General features: G+C 36.8%; 2 protein-coding genes across 3 annotated transcripts; both read left to right on the forward strand.

Annotated features, from left to right (window-relative positions):
• Positions 1 to 425: 425 nt before the first annotated feature.
• Positions 426 to 7,226, forward strand: LOC116546973 (transport and Golgi organization protein 1 homolog). Of its 2 annotated transcripts, none has more exons than XM_032273080.1 (7): positions 426 to 540; positions 632 to 722; positions 899 to 1,037; positions 6,157 to 6,258; positions 6,771 to 6,831; positions 6,937 to 6,972; positions 7,048 to 7,226. In XM_032273080.1, the coding sequence occupies exons 1-7, from the start codon at positions 463 to 465 to the stop codon at positions 7,192 to 7,194; spliced, it is 654 nt and encodes a 217-aa protein (XP_032128971.1). In that variant the 5' UTR covers positions 426 to 462; the 3' UTR covers positions 7,195 to 7,226. The 2 variants fall into 2 exon arrangements, with proteins under 2 accessions (XP_032128971.1, XP_032128972.1); XM_032273081.1 differs by having other exon boundaries at positions 429 to 540; positions 6,771 to 6,835; positions 6,941 to 6,972.
• LOC116546974 (transport and Golgi organization protein 1 homolog) lies at positions 7,223 to 9,560 on the forward strand. Its single transcript, XM_032273083.1, has 3 exons — positions 7,223 to 7,317; positions 7,481 to 7,618; positions 9,515 to 9,560. The coding sequence occupies exons 1-3, from the start codon at positions 7,239 to 7,241 to the stop codon at positions 9,529 to 9,531; spliced, it is 234 nt and encodes a 77-aa protein (XP_032128974.1). The 5' UTR covers positions 7,223 to 7,238; the 3' UTR covers positions 9,532 to 9,560.
• The last annotated feature ends 1,342 nt before the right edge of the window (positions 9,561 to 10,902 follow it).

Genomic DNA, 10,902 nt, shown 5'->3' on the forward strand with positions numbered 1-10,902 from the left:
GAGGTGGTTGGATCCAGAAACTAAGGCCATGAGAGTGGAAGCTATGGAGTAGCAGTGTTTACTGATGAGGAAAGTGTTTCTAGATGTTGTCTCTCAAGTTGGATATTGCTTACCTAGTGAGTGTTTTAAACCACACTTGATAGAAGATTCTGGAGGAGAATAGGAGGGAATGTTTCTGAATGAGACACTTACTAAGCCCAGGTGGAGATAGATCTGAGATAGAAGACAGAGCTTTATCTCACATGTTTCTTCTTGCTCAAGGATGGCATGTATAACGTATTTATTGTTATAAATATATTGCAAATGGGAATTCACTTTTTGGATCTAGGTTTGCAGTTCTCTAAAAAGTCAGTCTAATTCTGTCCTATTTTTGTTCGTTCTTTAAATGTTTGAACATGATAATTGTTTAGTTTTGCATAAATCAAGAAAATACAGATTTAAAGCACAAGGGAAGAAAAAGCAATGAAAATCTTTTGTTTTTTAGGTGACCGGAATGAGAAGATGAAAAATCAAATTAAGCAGATGATGGATGTCTCTCGGGTATAATCCTTTTTTAGAGTCCCATAAGTGCCTGTGAATGCTTTCACTGTGTCTCCCTTATATGAATACTTCTCTCTTCTGTAATTTTTAGACACAGACTGCAATATCGGTAGCTGAAGAGGATCTAAAACGATTACAACTTAAGCTAAGAGCCTCCATGTCCACTAAATGTAACCTGGAAGGTAGGTTGCTTCTTGAGAAGAAATTGCTATGTATTGGAACGATGCAAAATTGCATTAGGTAGATAAAGAGTGGTTTCCTGCTTTCATACTTCTCACTCCTCTCAGCACCAAACTCCCAACCAAGTTCCCAAGTTCTTGTGCACACACATAGAGCTCAAATGTTTTACCCTTTACAGACCAGATAAAGAAATTGGAAGATGACCGCAACTCACTGCTATCTGCCAAAGATGGACTGGAAGATGAGTTCAGAACCCTGAGGCTGAAAGGGGAGATTCTGAATGAACTGTATCAGCAGAAGGAGATGGCTTTGCAAAAGTAAGATTTTCATCATTTACTGTTCACTGTCATGTGTCTAAATAAAGGTGTACTAATATAGACAATGTTATCTTTTTTAGGATTACTTATACTTTTTTCCATCTCTAATTAGCACAAATTTGTCTTTCTTCCTATCTGCTTTGTTTCTTATAACCTGCATTTTTCTTTCCTTTCTAACCAGTTGTCAGAAACTGTTGCCTGTAACTCATGTAAGGGGGAGCAGTTGACTGGTACTGGCAGTTACTGCTGTGGAAGTGCTTCTTTTTTGAAGATGTGTCCATGCCTTTTCTGTGGTTCCACGACTTATTTCACTTTCCTTTCTTTGTGGTCAATTATGTTATTTCATTTAAAAAGTCTGAGTGATTTGTATGACATGTGTTTTAGTAGAATAAAAACTTCAAAAAAGGAAATTTTACTTATTAAAGTACATTAAGTTTTGGATTTCACAGAGTCAAATATTCAGACTATATATAATTGTGGCAAAGATGAGGAGTTTTGAATATAGAACTATTTGGTGTATATATTTAGATACTAATCTTCTGAAATACGCATCTCAAATTTTGAGCTAGGTATCTTTTGAAAACCATATTTTTATAATTCATTTCAATTTTTTTCTCCACAAAAACATCTGAATTCTCTAAAAATAGATTGTCTGTGGCAGTTACTATTTGTGTTTGCTCTTATATTTTACTCTATGTTGTATATGGCAGTGTGTGAGAAGACCTCGCTTGCTAAGAAAATTTAACCTTTTAAAATGCTTAGTCTGCTACTGCCGTATGCCATTAAACATTGAAACTATACCATTAACTTTTTCTCTAATTCTTTGCTCACCCAGCAGCCGTTTAGATTTTCCAGATTTTGCTCAGGCCAACTCTAATTGCCTGTCCTGCTTCAGAGAGACATTCCTCATTTCATTACTTTTTAAAAAAAGAGCACGTCTCTGCCTCCAGTAGTAATGTGAATTACTTAATTGGCAACTGTTTTTCTTCATGATCCAGTTAACCCATTTATGTGCCACAACATTCATTCAGTCTCCATGTGTATTTTGTACTCTGCTGTCCACCCCTAAAGTCACTGTGTGTGTTCAGGCTCTTGCCATCTTTTATGCCAGTCCCCTAGCTAATCACCTGTCTATCTTCAGTCTTTCTTATACATCTGCTTCCAAATTCTGATTGTCTCTATAGCTGCTAGAGTGAACTTTCTAAAATACAAGTCTGTCCATGTCATTATGTGCTTGAAGTCTATCAAGTATGCTCCATTCCCTTGAGGGTCAATTCCATACTCCTTAACAGGTACAGAGGCCACTTTCCCCTCAGCTAGCCCTGAGCTGCCTCTCCAGGTGCACTTCCTGTGGTTTCTTCTGTTGCTTCTTGAACTGTAGACACTCAACCGTTCTCCATGCCACTCCAAACTTCTTTGTCTTTATGTATGCTGTTTTTTCTGCAGTAAAAATGTCCTTTATTGTTTCTGCCTGGCAGTCACCTACCTACTCACATGTTCATACTCCTAAAAATCTTTTCTGGAGTCAGTAGCATAAATAAACAGGTAGCTATACAGACTGAGCACTCATTTGCTTCTTAAATGTAATTCCTAAAATATATTTGAGTTTAAATCTACATATTGGTATCTTCTCTTTATTTGATGGCCTGTTCTATGTTCCTTTTTTTGAATTGTTAGAGTACTTTAAATTCTTCTGTTCTTCTCTACTTAAGCTTGGTGGTTACAAGCTGTTCTGCTTGTCTTGTTGTACTTACCTTAAAGGCCACAGTAGGTTTCTTGGACTTATTACAAAGTCTGACATAAGGGAGTTGCCTCTTTCTTCATAGAGGAGTTATCTTTTTTTTTTTTTTTGAAACAGAGTCTCTCTCTGTCGGCAGGCTGGAGTGCAGTGGCACAATCTCGGCTTACTGCAATTTCTGCTTCCTGGGTTCAAGCAATTCTCCTACCTCAAGTAGCTGGGACTACAGGCACCCATCACCATGCCTGACTAATTTTTGTATTTTCAGTAGAGATGTATTTTGTTTCAGTGATGGGGTTTCACCATATTGGCCAGGATGGTCTCAATCTCTTGACCTCATGATCCGCCCACCTCAGCTTCCCAAAGTGCTGGGACTATAGGCGTGAACCACCACACCAGGCACCAGGCTGAGGAGTTACCCCTTTCTGGGCTTTAACTTCCCCCTGACTTAAATGTTATTGTGGTAATGTATTGTAATGCTCTATATAGCTCAAACCACAAAATGTTTTGTGTTTTACAGTGCTATCCTGCTGATACTCAATTTACATACATATTTATAGTTACCATCATACTTTATTCTCCTACATCTTCAGTCTTCCATTTGCTATCACTGTCATTCTATTTGAAGAATATACCTGAATTAAGGTTCAGTGAGTTTATTTTTGTATGAAAGTGTCTTTATTTTGACTCCATTTTAAAAGGATCTTTTTTTTTGAGACAGAGTTTTGCTCTTGTTGCCCAGGCTGGACTGCAACAGTGCGACCTCTGCTCATCGCAACCTCCACCTCCCAGGTTCAAGTGATTATCCTGCCTCAGCCTCCTGAGTAGCTGGGATTACAGGTGTGCACCACCATGCTTAGCTAATTTTTTTTTTTTTTTTTAGTGGAGATGGGGTTTCTCCATGTTGGTCAGACTGGTCTCGAACTCCTGACCTCACCTGCCTTGGGCTCCCAAAGTGCTGAGATTACAGGTGTGAGCCACTGCGCCCAACCTTAAAAGGATCTTTCTACTGGTTATGGAATTTTGATAGTTGTTTAATACCAGCACTTTAAAGGTAACCAATTATCTTCTAGTTTTAAAGTTTCTCTGAGGAATCTATTATCATTCTTATTTTCTCTTTTTCAAATACATCATGCCTTCCCTAGCTGCCTTTAGTCATTTTTCCTTTTGGTTTTTCAGCAATTTTATTGGGAGATGCCTCATGCAGGCTTTTGTCATCACCCCTCCACCTCTACCCTCCTGCTTTTTCTTTTGCATTTATGCTGTTTGAGGTTATAAATATCTCTTGAATTTGGGGCATCTTTTTTCACATATTCCATTTCATTCTCTCTTGTCCTGAGAATCCAGTTAAACATACTAGCATCCCTCATCCTTGCCCAGTGCCCCTACCCTTGCCCAGTGCTCCTACATCCTGAATTTGCTTCATTCTGGATGTTTTCTTCTGACCTATCTTCCAGTGTGCTAAAATCTCACCTCAGTTATCTAATCTGCTGTAATTATTAATTGAGTTCTTTTTGGTTTCACTTACTATTTTTTACCTTTACAGTTTCTGATCCTCTGCTGAAATCCATAATCATGACTTTTACTTCCTTCAATATGTAAGGCACAATTGTTTCAAAATCTATGTGGTAATCCTATTATGTGGAACCCTTATGAGTCTGTTTCTCTTGTCTTTTAGATTGCAATCACATTGTCTTTTCTTATGAAATGCCTGGTTGGTTCTGATGGAGTGGCGAACATTGTTTATGAAAATTGTAGGGGGAATTTGAGGTCCTGGATGATGTTATCATCCTACAGAAAAGATTTGAGATTACCTCTAGCATGTGGTCATCACTTTATTCCAGTTAGCTATTAAGTTCATTGAAAAATGGCTTAGTCTGTTTAAAGAACATTATATTGCCTGTTCAGTACTCCAAGTGTGCAGCTCTTTTCTAGTCTCAACCCAAAGCCTAGGGCTTTTTCTCAGGGGCCTTCTCATTGTCAGCCCTAAACTCACCTCTTGTTTCTCTGAACCCAGGGATCTGTTGAAAGTTGTTCTCAACCTTCGTATATGTCTGGCTTATCTTTAATGTGTGGATGAACCTGGGGGACAATGGCTTAAAATGCCAGACTTACTAATAATACTGTGGTTTTTCCTACTGGATTTTCTTCACTGCCTTATTAGCTTTCTGATGCCTTCAAGCACATTCTTTATATTTTTGTCCATATGTTCTTATTTTCAGTGTTTGCAGACTAACTCATCCATTATTGGAAGCAAAATTCTCTTGAATCTTTAAGACTTGTTTTTTACACATTTCCTTCTAAGCCAGAGTCACAGAGGGATTGTTCTATTCTTATATGAACTTTTTATACATTTAACTGTGAGCTCTTTTAGTGCAGAGGTGGTACTTACCATACCCAAACCTTTATCTTAGCCTCTTAAAAGGTAACTAGTATGTTATAACCACTCACAAAATATATGCTGAAATATTAAATGAGCAGTTATAAAAGAATACATACACTTTTTTCTCTTTGGTGTTAATAATGTTTTTTACTATACCTCCTCTATTTTTGTTTCCAATTTATAGAAAAGTTTCATGTATCTTTTGTATCAGGATTATGAGTAAAGAAGTACAAGGGTAACTACAAGTAGCACTTTTAAACCATTACTTGTTGCTTCCTTTACAATCTGCTTACAGTATGTTGACATCTTGAGCTTGAAATTTATCAGGTTAAAACCAATTTTCAGTACATAGCACCCTGATTACAGGACAGTTTGGATTCTTTTTCTGTTCAACAGACATTGGCAATACTCCGATTTGTCTCTCTGCTTAATCGCGATTCCTTTGAAATAGGTAGGGGAGCTCCATATCTGAAGTGTGAAAATGTTCTGTGGTTAGCTGTACAGTTAGAAGGCATGTTCTAAAACGCCCTTTCATTGGCTGTCTTTAACATGGTACCAGTCTTGGATTGAGAAACAGCCCATAAGAAAATTAATTAGTGGTTTTCCCATGGTTACAAATAAGAGAAGTAATTATCTCCTGTTTTATCCTAATAAGCTTAACTGTGTTAGGTTGATCAGTCCTGGCTTTCTACATTGAAGAAAAGTGAGCATTCATCATTTCAACACAACAGTCTTTCCCATGGGACACATAGTGTTTTTTTTATTACATTTACTTACTAGTAAGGAAAGAGTTATGAGACATTAGAAAATGCAGGTGATGTATCAACAGGCCACAGTTGGATTTTTATCCTAAAAGACAGTTTGAATTCCTTCCTATGACTTTTTATAGTCTGTGCATTTTTAAAAATAAGATAGGAAGTGACATTTTAGTAGAGTATTCCGACAGAATGCCAGGAGGAAAAGAGAAATACTTTCACTGACCACCGGTTTTATCTTAGGAAATTAAGTCAAGAAGAGTATGAGCGACAACAAAGAGAGCAGAGGCTATCAGCTGCTGATGAAAAGGCAGGTTCGGCTGCAGAGGAAGTAAAAACTTACAAGTAAGTTCACCCTCTAAAGACGGTGTCACTGGCTAATGAAACTAGGGGGTTTTTTTTGGCAAAAAAGCATAAATAAATGGTTAGAGGACATGAATACATAAATTCACACAAAAGAAAAACTAAATTTTAAGTTAACAAATGGAAAAACATTAACAAATACCCAGTGCTGGCAAAACTGTAAGGGAACTTGGTTCATGCAAACAGTTCTGGGGGTAGGGGTGGGAGGGGGGCAGTTTGTTGTATGATGTATCAAAAGCCATTAAGGTGATTTTGCAATTTGATAGACCCAGTAGTCCTAACTTTGGGAATTTTTTTATGATATAGTTAAAGGACGAAAAAAGGAAAAAAAAGGTTTATGGTGGAAGATAACAGGGTTATTTGATAAACATATTTAGGAACAGTTAAAGTAGCTCCATTAGGGTACCGTTGTTAGGGTAAGTGTTAACGTAGTCATATTGATTGGGTTTTTATTTGGTTGTGCTTTAACTCATAAAGCCAAGTGTAATTCTTAGGCGGAGAATAGAAGAAATGGAGAATGAATTACAGAAAACAGAGCGATTATTTAAAAACCAGGTAATTATTCTAGTCTCTCATTTAGTGCCCAGAATTCTTTGATAATTAATACAGGTTATTATAATGAATCTGTAAGCATATTTTGTGATGTATTATCTTTTTCAGATAGCTACCCATGAGAAGAAAGCTCATGAAAACTGGGTAAGATTTCTTTTTTCTTTCCTTTATTTGGTGCATAGTCTCCTAGAACTTAATTTGAATGTATTTCTTCAATAGCTCAAAGCTCGTGCTGCAGAAAGAGCTATAGCTGAAGAGAAAATGGAAGCTACAAACTTGAGACACAAGTATGTGATTTTGATGCCTATGTTTTCAGTGTTACCTCTTAAGGAATTGGATTCTGTTTCATATTTAAGTCTTTCTTAAATACTCTTTCTCTATATTCAAGACTATTAGAATTCACGGAAAAGATGACAATCCTGCAAGAAGAACCTGTGATTGTAAAACCAATGCTGGGAAGACGAAATACACAAAACCCTCCCCAGAGAGGTAAGGGAGCAACTTGTAAAGGGCAACAGTCTATTTTGGGTGTAAAATGTATATAAATGACTGTTGTTTCTGTGTATAATGGTTATGATACCCTAAAAATAATTGCAAGAACTTAAGAACAAAAGGCGGTCATAAAATGGTAACAAGACGCTGTCATCTTTAGATCCTCTGAGCCAGAATGGCTCTTTTGGCCCATCCCCTGTGAGTGGTGGAGAATGCTCCCCTCCACTGACAGTGGAGCCACCTGTGAGACTGCTCTCTGCTACTCTCAGTCGAAGAGGTATGCCTAGAAGTGAATTTGGTGAGCATTCACATGTTTCATTGCAATACTGTTTCAGGTGGCTTTTTCCATTTTATTTGAGGATTCTAATGCAAGCAACACTTTAGAATTTGGATCTGTCCAGCATAGAAAAGAAAATTTATTAATTTATCTTGACGGATAAGTATTCAACTGCAAGGTTTGTTGTAGAACAGAAAGCATTTATTATTTCCCTTGAGGCCCTTTTATTGTTTGTTTTTTTTAATTTTTTTTTCTATGAATTGCAAGTCTTTATATTTACATTAAATTTCTTTGGGATTCCTGTTCCAAATACAGCTGACCCTTGAACAACACAGGTTTGATTTGTGCAGGTCTGTTTATATGCAGAGTTTTTCCAAAAAATACCTTGGGAAATTTTTTAGAACTTGCAATAATTTGAAAGACGTGGCAAATGAACCACACAACCTAGAAATATTTTTTAAAATTGTGTATGATAAGAATGCATGAAATATATGTAGATACTAGTCTACTTTATCATATACTATTGTAAAATATACAAAAACCTATTTCAAAAAATTTATCAAAACTTGAACACACAAACACATGTATACATGACACCATTCACAATTGGGAGAAAGTAAACACATGTAAAGACACAGTATTAAATCATAAATGCATAAAGTAAACGTAATATCTCCTGGTTCTTCTGCATTCTTTATGTTTAATGCAATAACATAAACCTTGAATAACACCATGTGACCCAAATGCAATATCACTAGTGATGCTGGAAGTATTCTCAAGAAGCAAAGTCATGATATTACTAGAAAAGTGGAATTGTTTTGATATACACCATAGATTGGAGTGTGAAAAAGCAGTTATCTGTCATTTCTGTCAGATGATTCATCTGGTAAACAGATCCTGTACACTTACAGTATAGACAAATACAATACAGTATTGTACATGCATTTCCTCTTAAAATTTCAGTAACATTTTCTTTAGCTTACTCTTTAACGTAAGAATACAGTATACTATATATATGTATATATATATAGTGTGTATATATATATATAGTATATATATATATTATATATATATAGTGTGTATATATATATATATATATATACAGAATATGTGTTAATCAACTGTTTATGTTATTGGTAAGGCTTCTGGTAAATAGTAGGCTATGTATTAGTAGGTAGGCTTTAGGGAGTCAAAAGTTACCTGTGGGTTTTTGACTCCACAGGGTATCAGCACACCTAATCCCTGCATTGTTCAACAATCAACTGTATTTGCATTAGCAACGTTATAGTTTATGAGGCATACCGGTTTCGACTTCTCATTACTATACGTAGTATGAAATGTGGTTGAGTCTATTTTGAATCCTAAATATGTCTATAATAGTAAGATATGGAAGTCGGATTATATATACACTGAACAATAATCACAATGTAGAATACTGTATATAGAAGTCTGTAGCTTGAAGTGTAGACCAAAACCATTAATGTACAGGATTTATTGTTCTTTCAGTGCAGTGCATATCCTTTTTTTTTTTTTTTTTTTTGAGACGGAGATTCGCTCTTGTTACCCAGGCTGGAGTAAAATGGCGCAGTCTTGGCTTACGCAATCTCCACCTCCTGGGTTCAGGCAATTCTCCTGCCTCAGCCTCCTGAGTAGCTGGGATTACAGGCACATGCCACCATGCCCAGCTAATTTTTTGTATGTTTAGTAGAGACAGGGTTTCACCATTTTGACCAGGATGGTCTCAATCTCTTTACCTTGTGATACAGGCTCCTTAACCCCCCAAAGTGCAGGAATTACAGGCGTGCAACATGGCGCACGGCACAGTATTTATATTTTAATTCTTTAAGTCCGTGAATAAGTTATAAATGATTTGCCTTCATGAGTATTGGGAGACCCGTTTTTAATGTTGCTTTCCAGATAGACTTGAACCCTAACCTGTATACAATTTGTTATTTCTTTTGAAAAATATATACAATTGCTCTGTTATTTCTTTCACAAGGATGTGTGGATGGGTCTCTGTCTCACCCTCAGTGGCCTGCTGAGGCATCTGGAAAAGCCTCTCCTCCTGGTAAGGGAGAAAGAGTGTTTAAAGAGTCTAAAGCCATGCAGGAAGTGGGGAGAGGATTTTTTTTAAACTACTCATAGAGTACACAAGTCAGAGTAGGCCTATGTCAGTTATCTGGTCTTTAACAGATGCAGAATCTGGTACAGCTGGCATGATGAACAACAACTCAAGAGGCTCTTCCCCTACCAGGGTGATGGATGAAGGCAAGGTAAACGTACCCATTTTGAATAGTTATTTCAAGAACACATAGCTATTCCTACAACTCTCTCTTTGCTTCATCTCCTATTTGTGTGTTCTATCGTCACGGTCTCATTTATTTTTCTAAAAAAGCAAACTGTTCTCCAAGAGCATGAAGTCCCCTCAGTTCCCAGCATTACGTCTTCAGCTGAGCATCCAGTAGCAGTAAGTACTTAGAAGTGTGGACTGAACTGGGCAGTAAATTGCCTGGCGATATTGATCTTACTTTTGTCTTGACTTGGGAGTGGTGCTGAAATCTGACTGATTTGTTGGCCTTTTTTCCTCTCTCCTGTTTGGTTAGACATTTATCCTGTGTAGAGCATTTGCTGTAACTGTAATTAACTGAAACGAAAGTGAAAAGTCCCCACTCTTCTGTATTTCAGTGTTTAATGATCTCATGCAATGTAAATTCATTGTAAATTGTATAATTCCTTATTATGTCTTCATTTGGACATGTGCTATATAAGAATATCTGCAATTGTGTATTAGGCAAAACCTCTTGTGAATGATCTGAAATTACAGATTGATAACAGAAAAATGTTTGTTGGAAGTGCAGTGCTGAATAGGGGAAGTTTGTAATTACCCATTGAGCCAGTTCTCAGCAGTGTCCTTAAACAGTATTCACATAAGTGTGTTCTCTAGTAAATTGTTTAGCTGTTAAGTCTGGTAAGTCCTCTGATCATACCTCACCATGCTTCTCTGTATTGAAATCAAAGTACATTTATTTTAATGATTGAGAGTTTCCAAATCACTTCCCCATAGGAAATGATAAGTCGGTGTCTCAGAGTAGGCGGTATTAATTGTGAATGAAGGTAAATAGAGTGTGCCTGTGTAATTTGTGTATATAACATTGTTTCTCTTGGAACATGCTTTCAAGTTCCAGCACATGACTCGAGGAATACACAACTCTTGTGAAATCTTTTTATCCAAGGGCAACTTGGATAAGACCCAAGACCCCTTTGAAGTAGACTTCAAAGGCAGTAGAGACTACTTTATTAGAGAG

The sequence above is a fragment of the Sapajus apella genome, unplaced genomic scaffold, assembly GCF_009761245.1.
Source record: "Sapajus apella isolate SASKATOON/1434 unplaced genomic scaffold, GSC_monkey_1.0 scaffold1770, whole genome shotgun sequence".
Classification (NCBI taxonomy): Eukaryota; Metazoa; Chordata; class Mammalia; order Primates; family Cebidae; genus Sapajus; species Sapajus apella.